General features: G+C 43.6%; 1 protein-coding gene across 1 annotated transcript in view; it reads right to left on the minus strand.

Moving 5' to 3' along the window:
• MRPS5 (mitochondrial ribosomal protein S5) overlaps positions 1-21,917 on the minus strand; it is a gene marked incomplete at both ends in the record, with an annotated part of 74,916 nt that overhangs the window by 13,041 nt on the left and 39,958 nt on the right. Inside the window, one exon of the mRNA XM_081997495.1 lies at positions 9,985-10,075. Within this exon, the coding sequence (XP_081853621.1) occupies positions 9,985-10,075 (91 nt within the window). The remainder of the gene's footprint in view (positions 1-9,984; positions 10,076-21,917) is intronic.

Raw genomic sequence — 21,917 nt, forward strand, 5'->3', positions numbered from 1 at the left:
ACTGAGGAATACATGAGGCAGGACCTTCAGAAAGCAAAGGGGAAAAAACAGAGAACCTCACAACCATGCTTAGCACATGTTATTTCCACTCCATTGCACAGATCATATTCAGAAAATGGTCCAGAGAAAACCACAGAAACCATAGAAAGTAACAGTTTAGGAGTTATGAATACCTAAATGATCGGATACCAATTGCGTGTTGTCAGATGAAAACAAATAAGGTTTAAGTTATTTCTTTTATGTATTTGTCCAAACAAATTGGACAATACAAAACAAACAATTGTATTGTCCAATTGTTCCAAACAATTGAATAGTGGTTTGAATAGCCAAAAGAAGTCCAGTCTTCTGCTTAAAAAGAATAGCCAAAAAAATGCCCAGTCTTCTGCTTAAAAAGAAAGAAGGGAAAGAAGAAAAAAAAAAGGAAGCTGATGCAGCTATATCAACTATGTCTGTACAAAGAGTAGCTCCAAGGCCCTAGAAACAAAGACAACAACTGGGTTTCTATTAGTGAAATAGAAAATATGAAAACGAGGTTTAACAGAATAGTGCATTTGCAAAAAATGCATGCCTGTAGAACAGAGGAAAAAAAAAACCAGACTGCCAGTTTATCAACTGTAGTTAATTCTCTCTGAACCCTCAGACCTACTCCTGTTTACCAGGTAAACTGTGGTAGCGATGAAGATTTCACAGCAGTCTCTTGAGTATTTCTATCAACTGACCATATGGAATGAGTAAGAGGATGCAACAACCATTCTTACAAACTGTAGTCCAACAATGTCAAGGTAAACTGAATTAAAATCATTTAACTTCACATCAGCAGATCTAGCTTTTTTGGTCCTTTGATGTACCTGTTGTGTCAGCTGGGGCTGTGGGTTACTGTGACGAGCTAATCTTTCAGATGAAGGACTGGTCATGTCTCAAACATTGTTCTTGAGAGACATGTGACTGCAGAGAGTGCACGGGTGTTGCAAAACCAGCTATCCAAAGGATGAAGATAGCACAAGTCCTGCGTAGGCAGGTCAGTGTGCTCCTCCCAAACTCCCCAAAAGCAACTGGTGCGTCAAAAGGTCACTTGTCGGTTAACTCCAGAATGGGAGGGGCTAGACCACTAGAGACCCTCTATGACACCCCCATTAAACGAAGGTTCTAGAAGGTTAGACTGCGCATGAACGAATGGGTGTTACCTGACAGAAACAGGCTATATAAAGCCACAGGTTTGCATCAGTCATTAGTATGCACGCGCTCTACCACTCCAGCACTAAGAAGACTACGACTACGCTGGACCCCGGGGTGGTGATTCTCAATCTCTCTCTCCCTCCTCACTCCCTCTCCCCTCCCCCTGCCCCCCCCCCCTTAATCTTGTTAAATTTCGGACCCTTGGCCAGTTGCCAGACTCTCCATTACCCACTGGTTAATAAAGCATAAGTAATTGCCTCAAAGAGTAGTTTCTGCTGCTCTTATTTATCATGCAGAGGATCACCAAAATTACCTACCCCGAGCCCCACCGAGCGGGACAGGACAGTTACCTGTATTCAAAAGCCTAATCCAAAAATCAATGGGATTGGACCCATTGGCCAACACTGACTCACTAATTTCATGTACACGTTAGAGGAAAAATGCGCTAGAAGAGATCTAGGAGAGAAATACCATCCTGACTGTTGTGGTGCTGCAACCAGAGAAGATGACTGCAAGCCTGGAGGCTGCTGTGGAAGAAGCAGGCAGTCAAGGGAAGTGTCTGCTATAAGCTACCTGTTGAGACAGCTTTCCTTGTGCACGCACCATGCACCCAGAGGTCTCTGTTACCTCCTGACTCCAAGAAAATGCAAGGAAACTGTGCTATTCTTTTAGACACACACACACGGAGCACAATAGCAGTGTATTAATGCTGCGAAGTCAAGCAATAGATTAGAAAATGCCAAAAATGAGGTCACCTGGGCAACCTCAATTCAATCATTCAGCACATATGGATTAAAGTGATAACATGTTTCATGAAATAGCTTTTCAAAGAAGAGGCAGGAAGAATTTTTTCAGAGTAATTTATCTTTCTGCTGGAGAACCACACCTTCCTCTCTATATAAATTTTCCTCCTCTCCAAACTGCAATTAAAATTCAGCTTGAGGAACACATCTGGACCTGAATCTTTCACATAAATAAAGCTCTACAAAACTGTAGTTGACTGGAAATACAATTGTCTTATTAAAGCTCCCACATACATCCCATCACCGGAGATACCTATTCAGCTCATAATAAAAGGAGACTATTTACATCCAAAAGGTAGATGCTCTGCATATATATTGAAAGCAGGATTTTATTTACTAGAGTCATATAGCCATGCAAATGCAATTTCCTGTACTCTGTCACCAATACAATACATGTCATATTCCTATCTTGGGACAGAGGTAGGAATCCTCTATTATTTGGATTATATCAGATTATTTACTTCACAGCTATTCATTATTTTTTTATCTGATTCTTCTTTTAATTCTGCATAGCTTTCTTATCCCTAAGTCCATCTGAGGTCTAACAGAAATTTTAATGTACATTGGATTGTATCCACAAGAGAATACATGAAAACTATCTCCTTATGGAAAAAAACTTAGCACATTCAAGGGTACTTCTTAAATAAAACTTAACCTGCAACCAAAAAAAAGTCTTTAACTACTGGTATTTGAAAACTGAGTGAAATATAAACACTATTTCCTCAATAACAGAACTGGAAACCTGCACAAAACTCACTGCTGTACAGGGTGGCTGCCTAGTTCCTCTACGAATGCTGTGGTGGTTTTGATTGTGACAGAGTTAATTTTTTCCATATTAGCTTGTGTGGGACTGTGTTTTGGATTTGTGCTGAAATCAGTGTTGATAATACAGGGATGTTTACATTGTTGCTGGGCAGGGCTTATAGAGAGTCAAGGCCTTCTCACACCGCCCTGCCAGCAAGGAGGCTGCGGGTGCACAAGGAGTTGAGAGGTGACATAGCCAGGACAGCTGACCCCAACTGACCAAAGGGATATTCCAGACCATATGACATCATGCTCAGCAATAAAAAGCTGAGGGGATGAAGAAGGAAGGGGGGGACATTTGGAGTTGTGGTATTTGTCTTCCCAAGTAACCATTATACGTGATGGAGTCCTGCTTTTCCATCCCAAAAGCTGGCTACTAAATGCAAAGCATGTACCATCAAATGAAGGATGCCCAGTAATTTTTGTAATTGGAAGTGCAACAGAAAATCTTTAAGAGAGAACATACTTTTCTGGGAATATCTGCAAGCCTTTACAGATTTTTAAAAAAGACAGTGACATTTTTGTTTGTTTGTTTATTTTAAAAGGACAGTGACCTCACATCATGGAATCCTTTTGCTTTACCAATATGTAGTATTGTTAAATATTATATAACCAGTAATATCCAATATTTAAATACCTGGCTATACAATCACATTGAATAGCTAATATGTCCTTGTCAGCCTTGTCTGTTTTCCTTCGGTTGGCTTGTTGTTGGTTTGTTTTTTTTTTTTGAATGGGACCTGCTTCTTATGTGCCGTAAGAAGAGCTGGTGGGGAAGGCGACCGGCCTGGCTGAACAGGGAGATTTTGCTGGGACTCAGGGAAAAGAGGAGAGTTTATAATCTCTGGAAGAAGGGGCAGGCAACTCACGAAGAGTGCAAGGATCTCGTTAGGTCAAGCAGGGACAAAATTAGAAAGGCAAAAGCCCAGCTAGAGCTCAGTCTGGCTACAGTCATAAAGAATAATAAAAAATGTTTTTACAAATATATTAACAACAAAAAGAGAGGCAAGGAGAATCTCCATCCCCTACTGGATATGGCGGGGAACATTGTCTCCAAGGACGAGGACAAGGCTGAGGTACTTAATGCCTTCTTTGCCTCAGTCTTTAATAGCCACTCCAGGTATCCACAGGGTATTCAGCCCCCTGAGCTGGAAGATGGGGATGGAGAGCACAATATACTCCTCATAATCCAGGAGGAAGGAGTCAAGGACATGCTAAACCACCTAGACACCCACAAGTCTATGGGGCCTGATGGGATCCACCCAAGAGTACTGAGAGAGCTGGCGGAGGAGCTTGCCAAGCCACTCTCCATCATTTATCAGCAGCTGTGGTTAACAGGGGAGGTCCCAGAAGACTAGAGGCTTGCCAGTGTGATGCCCGTCTACAAGAAAGGCTGGAAGGAGGATCCTGGGAACTACAGGCCTGTCAGGCTGACCTCTGTACCGGGAAAGATTATGGAGCGGTTGGTCTTGAGAGTGCTCACAGGGCATCTGCAGGACAACCAAGGGATCAGGCCCAGCCAGCATGGGTTCATGAAAGGCAGGTCCTACTTGACCAACCTGATTTCCTTCTATGACCAGGTGACCCGCCTAGTGGATGAGGCTGTGGACGTTGTCTACCTGGACTTTAGTAAAGCCTTTGACAGCGTCTCCCACAGCATTCTCCTGGAGAAACTGGTAGCTCGTGGCTTAGACAGGTTTACTCTTCGCTGGGTGAGGAACTGGCTGGATGGCCGAGCCCAGAGAGTTGTGGTGAACGGCGTTAAATCCGGCTGGCGACCGGTCACAAGCGGTGTTCCCCAGGGCTCGGTTCTGGGGCCGGTCTTGTTCAATATCTTTATAGATGATCTGGATGAGGGAATCGAGTGCTCCCTCAGTAAGTTTGCAGATGACACCAAGTTGGGTGGGAGTGTTGATCTGCTGGAGGGTAGGAAGGCTCTGCAGAGGGATCTGGACAGGCTGGATCGATGGGCAGAGGTCAACTGTATGAGGTTTAATAAGGCCAAGTGCAGCGTCCTGCACTTTGGCCACAACAACCCCATGCAACGCTACAGGCTTGGGGAGGAGTGGCTAGAGAGCAGCCCAGCGGAAAGGGACCTGGGGGTGCTGGTTGACAGCCGGCTGAACATGAGCTGGCAGTGTGCCCAGGTGGCCAAGAAGGCCAACAGCGTCCTGGCCTGTATCAGAAATAGTGTGGCCAGCAGGAGTAGGGAAGTGATCGTGCCCCTGTACTCGGCACTGGTGAGGCCGCACCTTGAATCCTGTGTTCAGTTTTGGGCCCCTCACTACAAGAAGGATGTTGAGGTGCTGGAGCGTGTCCAGAGAAGGGCAACGAAGCTGGTGAGGGGTCTGGAGCACAAGTCTTATGAGGAGCGGCTGAGGGAACTGGGGTTGTTTAGTCTGGAGAAGAGGAGGCTGAGGGGAGACCTTATCGTTCTCTACAACTACCTGAAAGGGGGTTGTGGCGACAAGGGTGTTGGCCTCTTCTCCCAAGTAACTAGCGTTAGGACAAGAGGAAATGGCCTCAAGTTGCGCCAGGGGAGATTTAGATTGGATATTAGGAAAAACTTCTTCACCGAGTGAGTGGTCAGGCATTGGAACAGGCTGCCCAGGGAGGTGGTGGAGTCGCCATCTCTGCAAGTGTTCAAAAAACGTGTGAATGTGGCACTTCAGGACATGGTTTAGGGGACATGGTGGTGCTGGATTAATGGTTGGACTTGATGATCCTGAAGGTCCTTTCCAACCTAGTGATTCTGTGATTCTGTGCTCATCTAGAAAATTTGCAAACATAACACAGAAACTACTTCAGCCTCCTCTACATTGAGTTTCCTATCAACAGTAATAACTGATTCAACTAAGAATTTTTCTTGCAACTTTTAACTTTGCATACAACCCTGTAAAAAGCTGCAGCAGAGTGAATTCTTGTCTCCTCATTTTGTAAAGACCAATTCTGATCAACTCAAAGGCTCTTCTGGCCAAGATTGCTAAACATTCCACTTGAAAAAAGAACTGTCATTACTTATTGCAGCATTTTCCAAACTCCTGGGGAGAGGAACATGGCACAACATGCCAGGTATCAGTCATGAGAAGGGCAACATAGCTGGTGAGGGGTCTGAAGAACAAGTCTTATGAGGAGTGGCTGAGGGAATGCCAGTCAGATGAGGAGGCTGAGGGGAGACCTTATCACTCTCTACAACTACCTGAAAGGAGGTTGTAGTGAGGTGGGTGTTGCTCTCTTCTCCCAAGTAACTAGCGACAGAATGAGAGGAAATGGCCTCAAGTGTAGAGGAGGTTTAGATTGGATGTTAGGAAAAACTTCTTTGCTGAAAGAGTGGTCAAACATTGGAACAGGCTGCCCAGGGAGGTGATAGAGTCACCATCACTGGAAGTGTTCAAACAATGTGTAGATGTGGCATTTCAGGATATGGTTTAGTGGGCATGGTGGCGTCCAGTTGATGCTGGGACTTGATGATCTTAGAGGCCCTTTCCAACCTTTATCACAGAATCACAGAATCACTAGGTTGGAAAGGACCTTTAAGATCATCAAGTCCAACCATTAATCCAGAACCACCATGTCCCCTAAACCATGTCCTGAAGCGCCACATCCACACGTTTTTTGAACACTTCCAGGGATGGCGACTCCACCACCTCCCTGGGCAGCCTGTTCCAATGCCTGACCACCCTCTCAGTGAAGAAATTTTTCCTAATATCCAATCTAAACCGCCCCTGGCGCAACTTGAGGCCATTTCCTCTTGTCCTATCACTAGTTACTTGGGAGAAGAGACCAACACCCTCGTCGCCACAACCCCCTTTCAGGTAGTTGTAGAGAGCGATAAGGTCTCCCCTCAGCCTCCTCTTCTCCAGACTAAACAACCCCAGTTCCCTCAGCCGCTCCTCATAAGACTTGTGCTCCAGACCCCTCACCAGCTTCGTTGCCCTTCTCTGGACACGCTCCAGCACCTCAACATCCTTCTTGTAGTGAGGGGCCCAAAACTGAACACAGTATTCAAGGTGCGGCCTCACCAGTGCCGAGTACAGGGGCACAATCACCTCCCTACTCCTGCTGGCCACACTATTCCTGATACAGGCCAGGATGCTGTTGGCCTTCTTGGCCACCTGGGCACACTGCCGGCTCATATTCAGCCGGCTGTCAACCAGCACTCCCAGGTCCCTTTCCGCTGGGCTGCTCTCCAGCCACTCCTCCCCAAGCCTGTAGCATTGCATGGGGTTGTTGTGGCCAAAGTGCAGGACCCGGCACTTGGCCTTATTAAACCTCATACAGTTGGCCTCTGCCCATCGATCCAGCCTGTCCAGATCCCTCTGCAGAGCCCTCCTACCCTCCAGCAGATCAACACTCCCACTCAGCTTGGTGTCATCTGCAAACTTACTGAGGGAGCACTCAATTCCCTCATCCAGATCATCTATAAAGATATTGAACAAGACTGGTCCCAGAACCGAGCCCTGGGGAACACCACTCGTGACCGGTCGCCAGCCGGATTTAACGCTGTTCACCACAACTCTCTGGGCTCGGCCATCCAGCCAGTTCCTCACCCAGCGAAGAGTAAACCCGTCTAAGCCACGAGCCGCCAGTTTCTCCAGGAGAATGCTGTGGGAGACGCTGTCAAAGGCTTTACTAAAGTCCAGGTAGACAACGTCCACTGCCTTTCCCTCATCCACTAGGCGGGTCACCTGGTCATAGAAGGAAATCAGGTTGGTCAAGCAGGACCTGCCTTTCATGAACCCATGCTGGCTGGGTCTGATCCTTTGGCTGTTCTGCAGATGCCCTGTGAGCACTCTCAAAACCAACCGCTCCATAATCTTCCCTGGAACAGAGGTCAGGCTGACAGGCCTGTAGTTCCCAGGATCCTCCTTCCGGCCTTTCTTGTAGACGGGCGTCACATTGGCAAGCCTCCAGTCTTCTGGGACCTCCCCTGTTAACCACAGCTGCTGATAAATGATGGAGAGTGGCTTGGCAAGCTCCTCCGCCAGCTCTCTCAGTACTCTCGGGTGGATCCCATCAGGCCCCATAGACTTGTGGGTGTCCAGGTGGCTTAGCATGTCCTTGACTGCTTCCTCCTGGATTATGAGGAGTACATTGTGCTCTCCATCCCCATCTTCCAGCTCAGGGGGCTGAATATCCTGTGGATACCTGGAGTGGCTATTAAAGACTGAGGCAAAGAAGGCATTAAGTACCTCAGCCTTGTCCTCGTCCTTGGAGACAATGTTCCCTGCCATATCCAGTAGGGGATGGAGATTCTCCTTGCCTCTCTTTTTGTTGTTAATATATTTGTAAAAACATTTTTTATTATCCTTTACGACTGTGGCCAGACTGAGCTCTAGCTGGGCTTTTGCCTTTCTAATTTTGTCCCTGCTTGACCTAACGAGATCCTTGTACTCTTCATGAGTTGCCTTCCCCTTCTTCCAGAAGTGATAAACTCTCCTCTTTTCCCTGAGTCCCAGCAAAATCTCCCTGTTCAGCCAGGCCGGTCGCCTTCCCCGCCAGCTCTTCTTACGGCACATGGGGACCGCCTGCTCCTGCGCCTTTAAGATTTCCTTCTTGAAGACTGTCCAGCCTTCCTGGACCCCTTTGTCCTTCAGGACTGTCTCCCAAGGGACTCTCTCAACCAGTGACCTGAACAGGCCGAAGTCTGCCCTCCGGAAGTCCATGACAGCAGTTTTGCTGACCTCTCTCCTTACTTCACTCACAACTGAGAATTCTATCATGTCATGGTCGCTAAGCCCAAGACGGCCTCCAACCACCACATCTCTCACCAGTCCTTCTCTGTTTGTAAACAGCAGGTCCAGTAAGGCACCTCCCCTGGTGGGCTCACTCACGAGCTGTGTCAGGTAGTTATCCTCCACACACTCCAGGAACCTCCTAGACTGTTTCCTCTCTGCCGTGTTATACTTCCAGCAGATGTCCGGTAGATTGAAGTCCCCCACAAGAACAAGGGCCAGCGAATGCGAGACCTCCGCCAGTCGCTTATAGAATGTCTCATCCGTCTCTTCATCCTGGTTGGGTGGCCTGTAACAGACTCCCAGCAGGATGTCTGCCTCATTGGCCTTCCCCCTCATCCTTACCCACAAGCACTCTACATATGATTCTATGATTCTATGATCTATGTCTTTGCTGTGAGTGATCTTACTAACATATGAATCATATGAACACATGATATAAGCTGGGATCCAGGGCTAGTTAATCCAAGTTAGATGATGCACTGAGATGGTTTGATTGCTTCTAGAGACAGCTTGGTCATCACTACCCTGCATGCATAACTGTTAGAGTTCCGTTACAAGGAAATCACAACTAAACTGAATGCCTCTGACCAGTATTCTTTCTCCAGTCTTTGCTGAGAAAGAAAAGGAAAAAGGTCTCTTTTCACAGCTCATATTAGAAGCTCCTTTGTAATCCTACATTTCTTTTGATTTGTCCTATTTACTTTATGCTGTAGACAGCGTTTCTATGGTTAAGACTTCAAATTGTTTGAAGAGAACATTATAAAGAGTTGTTTCAATGCAGAAAGCCTACAAATGGGTCAAGCCACAGATCACTGAAGTTACCATGACAGACTCAAAGGGCCCTGAGTATTCTATTTTTCCCTAAAAGTGTTAAATAGAGTATTTGTAGGAAGCCCGTAAAGTGGACCTTTTGCAGGTGCCTGATTCTTTTCTTTGACTTGAGAGTAAACAACTACACTCTGCAACTAGGTGATTAAGGCTGGGTGAAACAAATGCAGACTTACGTGGCTGAATACTTTGAGGCTTTGATTTTTTTTTACACATAAACAGTCTCTACAGTAGAAAGAAACAGTGTGTACAGGAAAGTGTAGATGATCCCTTCTGGTAGGATCTACCAGTGGTTAGTTCTATCATTCTATAAAGTTAAATAAAAAATGTTTTTACCACTGGATAATATATGCTCCAAACCTAATCACATACTACTACTTTTCCCCCTTTTTTTTAAATACAAAACAAAGTGTCCCAATGTATAAATACCCAAGTTGATTATAAAGCTTACTTTTATAGATGAAACTCATAATTCTTACAGGTATTTCAATATTGCCCAACAGAAAAAAAAAAAGGTAAATGTTCTTTTTCCTTTTTTGAAGTATAAAAAGTTCCTTTAAATCACCATGCCTCCCAAAGTCCTGTTACAAACAACGATTAATTTGGCATCTTTCATATACAGTAAATGCACATACCTGCAGCCCCTTTACCATTTCCAATAGCCACTAAGGCACGTATTGATTTTTTTCTGCCTTCCTTTGCCTTCATACAAAACACATTTTTCACCTGAAGAAAAAAACCACAAATCATTTTGTTATGGCACAGTTTAACTATGTTTTTTTTAAAGAGAGTCAGTTTACCAAGAAGGAATTAGAGTTCTGTGATGAAACCTTGCAACATATACTTTGTCAATGGGTATTATCTGCAGTGAGACACTGGCTTGAAGGCATTCAAGACGTAAAGGCTGCTAAAAATCTATACTCAGACACAGAAGAAGTTACCTCAGTACAGCTGCATTAAAATATCCCCTCTGTGTTTAGCTGCACAACAGATAATGCTCTAATGCTGCTAGCTTCATGTATGATTTCAATCATGATGAAGAAAAATGGAAAAAAATGGAAAGTGACATTAACATCTCACTGCCCCCCTCACATTTTAACGTATTTTAGGAGCACTCTCAGGAATTGCTCAAGGCATGCTGTTGCTTTACATGGGTTAAAACTTAGGATTGAAATCTACTTGCAGACTGTAGAAGGCATTCTCATTACTGAGATGACAGCTGCTAAAAAGACTTCATTTCAGAGAGGGGAAGAAGAAAATGGTACCTTATTCCTGGAACTAGAAATGTTTACAGAAACTCTGCAGGAAATTCAAGCAGAGATGCAAGAAAGCTATTTAGTTTGGAGTGGTGACACACAACAACAATTAGGGAGACAGGTGGCCTTACGCTAGCATTCTGGAAATCTAAATTTGCTTCTCCCTCTGCTACAGACTCCCCTGTGTGGCTATAGGCAAGTCCCTGCTTTATAGTCTCCCACCTTAAATGGTCTAATACATCATCTGAGATCCTTTGTCCATCAAGCTCCTCTTCTAGTTTCCTTGGTTTTGTTTATGTATTAAAATATATGTTTATCTAAACATATGCATGTATTTTAATATATAGTTTATATACGATATATAACATTAAATATATAAAAAATACAATATAAATACATTATATATACACTATATTTAAAAATATACATACTGGATATTCCTTGACTCTGTTAATATTTGTGTCTCAGAATTACCAGTCAAAAGATACAATTTACTTCATGGTTTATTTCTCCCCTTCCTCTAAAATGCATCAGGGTCTACTTTCTTGAAGCCTCAATATGATGTCCATAAATTATAGTAATAGTTAAATTAAACATGCATGGTTAATACATGAATTAAGCAGTGCTTCCCTCTTTTCCCTATATGTTATTCTTCAGTAAGCTAGTCTGGTTGTAGTGTTATACATCTGAAAGTAGATTATTATAAAATACTTGTCATGGCTTAAAAATCCTTACTGAAATGCACAAAAAAACCCCAAAACCAAAAAAATTCCACTGGCATCACTACATACAGATTAGGAATGAGTGCTTCTGAAAAATTCCTCCTTGCTTTCATTAAAATAAAGATGCTGTTAAATTCAAGGTGCACATATATTCTAGAGAGCATTTCAAAGAAATATCAGCTCTGCTAGTTGCTTATTCCAAGCTATTTTTCTTTCTGCAATCTTACTGCTTACAAGAACAAGCTAAAAAAACAAGCCCCCTAAGACAAAAGTGCCTGTGGAAACAGGTTATTTACAGAAAATGCAAAATAATGATGAACAAAAGAAAAAAAGAACAAAGCAGAGTGATCTCTCCAGGAGCATCAAAAGCACACTATTTTTGTTTTGCACATACTTTTGTCTTCCATTGACAATCTGAGTAAGTACTTGTACAAAAACAAGTTGGTATGTGTATTGTCAAAAATAAAGGAGGCCATGTTTTTAGAATCTACTAAAAAGTTGTTCTCCCTTTCCAGAAGGTGGCAATAAAGACACATGCAATGAGCTTCTCCAGAAGCCCTCCTAAAACTGCACTTGTCAGCTGTTTCTGAGCAGCTCTGAAGGAAAATGTGTTCAGTCACCCATCACAACCGGTGCGATTACATCTTTCCTGAAACGCTGTGAAGGCCTTTCAAACTTGATACTGTGCACAGGCAGCCATGACTGCTGGAACAACAGTGTCCTTAGATTCTCCCCACTACAGCCCTCTGCCTCCTTACATCAAAGCAAGCACTTCTCTTCTGGACTGCACTCAGCAATGCTTCCATTCTGTCTTGGAAATAAAGCATGCAGCTGAAAGCCTATCATTAAACTGCACTGGATTTAATTAATACACAAAGAACAATGTGCCACTTTTAAAACAGCATGAACTCCAAAGAGTGACTGAAACTAAGACACAATTACCCCTATTTACTAAATTGCCACTCAAGCCAGATCTAAAGCCAATTTTTAAAATCTGAAAATAGATGCATGCTCAACCTTAATCACAGTGTACTTCAAATTGACTGTCTCCCTGTATCCATTACCCAGTGGTGATAATGTAAATTCAGCTTTCTTTCAGAGCTGAGGGAAGAACAGCATCTCTCAAACACAAAACGAAACCACCTCAAACATTTATTACGAAGAGAAATGGCTAGCCACAGTTTCAAAGGTGGAGTTGGAAGTGTGGAAATACAGTACAGTCAGACAGGCTGCTAAAGGTTATTGAGATTTCAAGTACTTATCAGCTGTTGCACTCTGTCAGAAAAAGGTAAAAACTCAACACTTCCCTAGAGGTTTTGTTCTTGTAAAAGCAGACCAAACTGATTGCCCTTGGAAACTCCTCCTTTCTAAAAATCATATTCTAGTCATGATTTTTAGAAACCTGCCATCTCTAGGCCACACTCTTGATGCTGCTATTCTTTTGCTGCTGTTATGCAGAGGAGAGTGTCTGCACAAGGCTGAAGCCCTCATGGCATAAGGTCCTCTGGTCCCAATATTTCTCTAAGGTACGAGGTGAGACAATATCAAATGAGAGCAGGGTGCAGAGCTGAAAGAAAAGCACTTCAATGCAAGTGAGCCTAGAGAGGCTCAGGGACATAGCTAAAAGGCTTGGGAAGCCAGCTACCCAAAAGAATTGAGTATTAAACTTGTAAACAAAAATCAAGCCCGTGTTAGCTAGATCATGTCCGTATCAGCCTTCTCTTCTCTGTGAAAAGCACGAAGGGCAGAGCAGATTTGTACCACAGTGCCAGAACACAGGACAAGAGGAAATGGCATCAAGTTGTGCCAGGAGAGATTTAGATTGGATATTAGGAAAAATGTCTTTACTGAAAGAGTGGTCAAACATTGGAACAGGCTGCCCAGGGAGGTGGTGGAATCACCATCACTGGAAGTGTTCAAAAAACATGTAGATGGGGCACTTCGGGACATGGTTTAGTGGACATGGTGGTGTGTGGTTGATGGTTGGACTTGATGATCTTAAAGGTCTTTTCCAACCTTAATGATTCTATGCTTCTAACATCTCCCAGTTGCAACTTAAACCTACCATACCTAGAAATCAGAAATAGCACAAGCCAGTTGGAGAGCAGAACTAGTATTGCTGACAAGTAACAAGGGTGTCGTATGGTTTCCCTAGAAGTGTGCAAAAGGTGGGCAGTGGCAATGGCAGTGCTTCAGAAAAAGTCTTCTGCTATGATTACTAAGATGTGACCTTCGCAAGAACAGCTAGCTAGGAAATTTATCAGTCCATACTGATGTTTAATATAAATGTTAGGGAGGGCCACATTCAGTAGCCCAACAGAGGCAAGGCTGCCATAGCTCCATACTCCCAGGTCTGACAAGTAGCAAGGGATGGGAGGAGTAGACACCACCTCCCACAGCTCCAGTAGTAGCTCCAGTACTTCAAAAAGTAGCAAAGCCAAGTATATATCCCAGAGACACACATGCAGAAAATGGACATGTCCAGTTACAGTCTGTCACAGACAAGGCACTGCCTTAAACAGCACCTACATATAGGACTTGCATAAAACCTAAGTATAGACAGCCATATCCTCTTCCTCCTCTTCAACCGGTAGGTTGAGGTTCACTACTGCAGGCACATACACACCATTCTCTAGATCCATGAATGCATGCACATTTTTGTGTCCCCTAAGTACCAGCACGGCCCCTCTGTCCATCTGATACCACTGCCCAGGCCTTCTTACCCACTTCATAGATCTTCTAGTTGCCAGCTGGTCCAGCTTGGTCCTCACTAGGAAACACGCAGCACTCACACACTTGGCTCAGAGGCACTCCACATTCACAGGTCCCCCTGAATACAAGCAACTGGTCCTCTGCTTGCCTGACCCCATTCCCAGACCTCGGGCTTCCTACTCGCTGGCTAGTCCAGCTTGAAGTTTGTTAGCAAATTACACCTCCTCCCCCCCAACCCCCAAAACCCCAAACATCAGGTTTTGGAAGACACAGGCCCTGACCTCCCTGCTGCCTCCACAGCAGCTGGCAACAGGCAGATGTGCTGTGACCTTCGGTCCTGCCCCAGGCACCAGTGCTGACCCCCTAACTTGCTTCATTCACCCTGGTCCCTCCCAGCAGCTGATCTTCAGGACACACACCATTCCCACAGGAGTGGCTGGTGGCAAAGACCCTCACCTGGTTCAGTAGCTTGCACTGAGACCCCATTCACTGGGGTTGCTGACATCACAAGTCAGGAGCGCTCACATCCCCAGCCTGATTGCAGTTGCTGGCACCAATTTCACTCCCAGTGGTCCCATCATGTAGCTGGCACTCTGGGCTCAAACTCTGTAGGACAATCCCTAGATCCACAAGGCTATGGCCCCTCCAAATACTGATGCTAGGACCCTCACTTGTTCCAGTTGCTGACACCACCGGCCATGGGGCACCCAAACCCCCAGTTTGACTCCAGTTGCTGGCCCAGTGTCCACTCACACCAATCCCCCAAGAAGTCCTTGTACTTGGTCCCTGCAGACCTCACACACACAGAGGCATCAGAGTGAGATTAGACAGAATAAGACAGACTGTGGTCATCAGGCACAGGGTCAGTCAGACATGCATATAGCCCCATCTTAAATGCAGCCAGCCCCTTTTATACTCCTCCTTTCTGACTATTCCTCTTTTGTTCCTCCCCAAACCCTTTCCCTGAATATTCTTTCACCAGTTTGCACAGTTCCAATGACACGCCTCCAACATCCTGGACCCTCAGGTTTGCATCCTTATCAGTTGCAAAGTACTGGTTTGCCTGCAGCTTTTTCTGATAGCCCACCAATGAGTGTGACCGACAAGGTTTCTCTTCTTTGCCCCCATTATGTCTGTCTGTGTGTCAGGTTTGTGCCTCCGTATATTTTGCTTGCAGCTTCCCCTTTTTCTTTAGTATCTCACTGGACCTCTATCAGATAATCTGAATGAAATAAACATTCTCACATTCCACATACGCTTAGCAACTAGTGTGGCTGACCAGGTTTGGCTCTTATTACCACCTGCCCTATAGTTTGTCGGTCAGGTTTGTCTCTGTATGTTCTTTTTTATGGCTTCTCCCTTACTACATTTAAAAGGTTCTTAACAATCCACCCTTAAAGGAGGAGATGATCTCTCCAACTATGTACCCTTAAAGAAAGCTGGGAATGCAATCCCAGTGAGCACAGGCATAAGCACACCTATACAACATATGCATATATACACAGCAAGCCCTGCAGATCAACACCAACAGAAATGAAGAGCACTCACACAAACACAAATACCACAAATACCCTCAATCTGTTCCTTTCTCTGGCTGATCAGCATGAAGGCCCGTTAGTGGGAAATACAAGTACTCCAGTTGCTGGCACTTTGACCCCCCCATACACACATACACACAGAGTAAACATGAATCCTGAGCCCAAGAAAATAGTTAGAAATTGAGTTTAATAAGAAGTCAGGACAGATGGTTCTGATTAGACACAGGTCATGGCGAGACAAGCATACTGACCAGACCTGCTTACATACAAGCCACCCTTTCTATCTGCTTATCCCTGTGTTTTCCCACACTTGTTCCTCCCCAAATCACCTAGATCCCTCCTTTGCTCTCCCTTTGGCTCCTGCCTTAGACATCCCTTAAGTCTTGTGTAATACTGAAATGCTCTTCCCCTACATTCCATAATGTGTCCCCTACCCCTTGGCAGTTAACCCTCCCTCAGACTGTGGGGTGCTCTGGAGAGCCTCATCTTCATAGACATCACCCCTGGACCATGGGGCTGAGGCTATCCCAGTACAGCCCCAGGAGGAACAAAACAGGGTGTCTTTTTCTCTGAGTTTGGTTCCCCTGCCTGTCTTTGTGCTCCTCTGGTCTGTGTGATGAGCCACTGAAAGACACATGGCTCTCCTGTGATGGCCCTGGAAGGAGTGCTGGCAGGGTGTTACTCAGGCTCCTCTACCTGCTATTGCCTCTGCGCTCCTGTGTGTGTGGGCAGACAGGCCTTTTATCACATACCGTAAGAGTCAGTACTCTCTCCATCTTGAGAATAAATAAAGTACTTATCTTGAAGAATATAACCTCTGAGAAGTACGAAGATTAGAACCAGCCATACTGTTCACAGTGCATCCATCCCCCATGGACACAGTAGTGGAGAAACTGCAATACAGAAAATAATCTGGACTCCTCTACTCCTCGGTCAGCAAAACAGATGAAAGTTTTTGACCAGATACTTGAAATGTTTTTCATATAGGCTGACTCATCAAAGATATGCGATAAATCCCAAGCACAGTTCTCATCCAAATTAGTAATAAGCCCAACGCACAGAGAAGCTATTGTCTAGACCATGCTTAGTGCTGATAGTTTTCCCATCACATGTGTGAAATTCTCTCTTTTATGACTCACTAGGAAAAATAACATAGCTCAAATGTCCTATCAACACACCATGTGTCTAAATGTGGCTTCATACTATAGCTTACATCTGAGTACATATCCTTGGGGTTAACCCCACAATAATGCATGCTCAAAGCCACAATACATCTGAAATGGCTTTGTTTCCTTTTCTAAGGATGATCCATAAGCATGCCGAATTATAATTCACTTAAAAGCTTCTGAATGTTCCAAATGCCAATTATTTCATCCATACAAGCTGACAGGTAAAAGAGATAAAAATATTTAATTATTTAATCAACAGAACCAGTTGAAGGTAGCATCCCTAAACTACTGTAAAGGCAAACCTAAACTCTTGAGAACTCCAAGAATGTTAGAAACAAATTCTAGTGCACACCTCTGACTTCTCATTCCTTCCCATGACAGGTTGCTTCAGGTGCTGCCTTAAAAACTGTCTGAAATTTTCATTGTCAAGTCTAAAGACACTGTCAGTATTAGCCAGGGAATAGAAAACTTCTCTGTAGTTCTAAAAGCAAAATCAGGAGTTCTAATACCCCAAAAGTACTTCTGAGCTAACAACTCATTTGAAGTAAATTATTACTCGGAGAGTACCCTGTACACCATATAATTTTTCAGTCACAGATGTCAAACAATGGATCTCAGACACTGTAATTTCATGCAGAATTTCCTTTTCACAAGCCTTTTTTATTGCACCGTTTGCAAAAATAATAGCTAGAAAACAATTTCCAATGACTTATAAAAAGAAACAAGGGGTTTAGACTGCGTATTAAGGAATACTCTTTTTGTCAGAAGTAGCAAGTCAGGGGTCCGTATTGGGATCAGTACACTTTAGTATCTTCATCAGTGACACAGACAGTGGGATCAAGTACACCCTCAGCAAGTTTGCAGATGACACCAAGCTGAGTGGTGTGGTTGACACATCTGAGGGATGGCATGCCATTCAGAGGGACCTGGACAAGCTTGAGGAATGGGTCCGTGTGAACCTCCTGAGGTTCAACAAGGACAAATGCAGAGTCCTGCACCTGGGTCGGGGCAACCCCCGGTATCAATACAGGCTGGCGGATGAAGTAATCGAGAGCAGCCCTGCTGGGAAGATCTAGGAGTACTGGTTGATGAAAAGCTGGACATGAGCTGGCAATGTGCGGTTGTAGCCCAGAAGGCCAACCATATCCTGGGCTGCATCCAAAGCAGCGTGGCCAGCAGGTCGAGGGAGGTGATTCTGCCCCTCTACTCCACTCTGGTGAGACCCCACCTGGAGTCCTGCGTCCAGCTCTGGAGCGCTCAGCACAGGGAAGACACAGGTGTCTTGGAGCGAGTCCAGACAAGGACCACAAAAACGATCAGAGGGATGGAACACCTCTCCTATGAAGAAAGGCTGAGGAGAATTGGGGTTGTTTAGCCTGGAGAGAAGGCGGCTCTGGGGAGACCTTATTGTAGCCTTCTAGTACTTAAAGGAGGCTTATAAGAAAGATGGGGACGGACTTTTTAGCAGGGCCTGTGCGATAGGACAAGAGGTAATGGTTTTAAACTAAAAGAGGGTAGATTTAGCAGATACAAGGAAGAAAGATTTCATAATGAGGGTGGTGAAACACTGGCACAGGTTGCCCACGGCGGTGGTAGATGGCCCATCTGTGGAAAGATGGTCAGGCTGGTCAGGGCTCTGAGCAACCTGGTCTAGTTGAAGATGTCCCTGCTCACTGCCAGGAGGTTGGTCTAAATGACCTTTAAAGGTCCCTTCCAACCCAAAGATTCTATGATAAGATTAATTCTGTGGTCTTAAAACAAACATGTACTCATGGGGTTTTTGCTACTTTGTGGAAAGTTGAAACTATGGCCTTATATTCTATTAACAACACCCTTCTGCACCTAGACAATTTATTTTTTAGTGGATGCAGAACAAATGACTATAGAGTCATACAGTTATAACTCTCTTCTGTGTTCATATTCCCTACAGATAACTCTTTACAGTTGCATGCGCTTCTGTGACAATACATTTAGAAATACTTAAGACAAGGTCCTTCATACCATTTTGACCCAACAAACCTTTGGTTTTTTGACTTTACCTCTGTTTTCCACATGGCAACATAAAACTACTGTTCTTAAGGCAAGTCAATTCTCCGTGGCTTGTTAAAGAAAGCCTAATGGTTCCTAGTGTCACCATCCCTGAACAGTCCCAGAACACATTTAGAGTCCCCACACAACCGATCTTCTCTACTGCCCCACTGATATTTGCCAAGGGTTGGAATCAGATGATTAAATAAGTACAGGTGACATTCAACTGCAAGAACATAAACCTTGAAACTTCTGCTAATCTTTTCCAGTTAGGAATAGCCTGTTCACGCCGCCTCTGATTTTGGCTAACACACAGCTTATGGTAAGGCCTGATGTATGCTGGGAGCAGCTCCATTAGATCAAATTGAGGGCAACATGTAGGTAAACATGATGACCAGGAAGGTCTAAAGGTCATTATGCAGCCACTGCCACCTGCAGCTTACTGTCCCCTGCAGCCATCATCCTTGCATACTGATCATCTGGCAGTTTCTTCAGAATCCCCTAACTTGTGGCAATGATACAGACCAAACTTCCAAGCTTTCCAAGCTAGATGATACAAATATGTCAGCTTACCCAAAAAGATTTTGAAATGGATCCAACAGAAGCCAGACTGCTGAGGCTTTCGTGTGTCCCAGTGTGATACAGTGGATGCCTGCACCATGACAGAGGATCTTACTGCTGGTTTGGCAACCATTTTGTTCACAGATGCACGAGTTACAAGTTGCAAGTTACAGGTTATGAATTGGAGAACTTTTGAGTTAAAAACTTCATGAATTAAGTGATGAACTAGTGAATTCACATTAGACTAGACAATGGGGATTGAGTGCATCTGTTTGATGTGGTGGCTTGTTTTCCTTCCTAGTAAGCTCATAAAATAAAGTTTAATTTACAGAGTATGTTGTCCTGTAGACTTGAGCAATCCAAATGGACCATGACAAGCACAACTAACACTACTTTACACAGAGGGGAAGCACAACCCACATCAGATGTAAATTGTGCAGACCCTGATGAGAAAGCTGCTTTTTTCCAGTTGATCTCTCAGTCTTGCTTCTGCAAAGCGCCATACAACAACTGAGGTAAATGTTGCATCCAAACAGGTCTCAGACAATCAAAACAAACATGCTTGAATCACCTGAATGTCTGAAGAAAACAGGGGAAGAATGACCACGCTCACTTGACAGAAACTGCTTTAAGAAATTACAGGTTTTGCATGAAGTCCTGGAACATCAGGACTCAGATATGTACTGCCAATACTATGATACAACTCTGTGAAGCATACCCAATCTCAAGTCAATTCAACTAAGGATAAAGTCTGTAAAGAAGACTGCTGGAGGTAACATGCAAAAAAAGAGAGAGAAGATTTAGGTGAGAGCTTAGGATCTGGCTTAATTTACTGCACACTGCCTTGACAAAAGTATTTCTTCTCAACGGCTTTCTGTAAAGTTCACCACTAACCCTATTCCTGGAAAATACCACCCATATGCTTTTCAGAATATCCATGCAATTATCCACTCAATGCAATTTACTTTGATTGAGTCTATCTATGGAAGAACCACTTAGTTATTTTTACTATGCAAGTGTTAAAAAAGTTGTCCTCTCTTCTTCCCTCCCTCCCACACTCTTAGAAAGTAAAAACAAAAAAACAAATACCCACACAAATACCCAAAAGAAAAAGGTCCACATACAGTTTTACCTACAACATAAGAAAGAATGAGAGATGAACCTGAACTAAAATAGCAACATCAAATGATTTTGTATTTCAAGGACTAAAAAAGATAATACCAACATCACAGTACCCAGCTCATGACATATGAAGCTCTGTATATAAACCAAAGCACCAGTGTACTTGTATCTGCTGAGAGCAGCTTTTGCTTTAAGGATAGTATCAGTGACTTTATGTTGCTGCCTTTTGCACCATTTCTCTGTACAAATTTAGTGTATTGCCTGACCTGAACTTCTTTAGCAAGTCTACACCTTTCTGCAATTCAACACTCAAACATAAATCAACAATTTTTTTGTTTAAAAACCATATCCTAACCACCTGGCTGAAAAAGGGAACTATTCTGACACTGGAAAGGTTGCACTGACCCAGTTACAATGGGGCCATGCTTGCACAAAATTCTTCAAGTAAAGCTATCTTTATCAGAAACAGGTAACGAAAACAAAAAAGCATGAACATAATAGTAAGTGATCAAAAGGCAGTTTTCATAGCTGGCAGAGGACAACTTCAATTTGCAAAGGGCATTACTTATAACTTTATCTTCTCCCTTAGAAAGTTTCCCTTCATGAAAGATTCCAAGGGCCACTAACATGTTATATGCTTTGAGGCCTTACTGATTACTAGGTCTGACTTTCTAATTTTCATTGTACTACAAGGCAAATACCATCATAACACAGCATATCATGTAGGCTACATTTTTTACTATGTTGATGTTGGAGAAAAACAGAAGAAAAATTCATCTGAGGATGGATGATACACAAAATGAAGCCTTCCAGTTAAAATAAGAATGGCGTATGTCAACTATAGCTGTAAATTTTAATTAACACTACTATTACATTATGTTAAACAACAGTAAATACTACCACCAGTTCTATTCACAGAAATTCTTCTTATGTGTAATATATCAGCAAAATGGGAAATGTGCCTTCAGACTGTCAGGGTAAGAAAGAAACAGGTAGCCCAAGTGACCTACTCTAAGTAATGCAATAGTCTATAGGAAAGTCAGAAACAAAACCAATATGCAGTCCCTGCTGCTGTCCCTTAACACTCACTCAAACTAGTTTTTTCTCTGTGACAACTTTAGCTCTTGTTTACACAAAAATCTGAGCTTGTCTGTACTCTATTCTACAAGTAGGGAAAAATCAAGTTAGCTTTTCTGTTTCTATGTTACAAGAAAACACTTTAATAAACAATTTCTCTCTTATAGCAAGGGAGCACAGCCTTTTTAGTAGCATAATCACAACAGAAAGGGGCTTTTGTGTCTTTGTTCATAAGGCAGTCCTTTAAAAATGGCTTTCAGTTTCTTGCTGCAAAATATAATTTCCCAGCAAATATTGTTTTAATCTCCTGTACTGTTATGAACATAAAGATAATGGAAAAGACATACAGAAATAGCATCATGTATGCCATCTATTAAAAATAA

Source organism: Phaethon aethereus (assembly GCF_964289735.1).
Source record: "Phaethon aethereus genome assembly, chromosome: 3".
NCBI lineage: Eukaryota > Metazoa > Chordata > Aves > Phaethontiformes > Phaethontidae > Phaethon > Phaethon aethereus.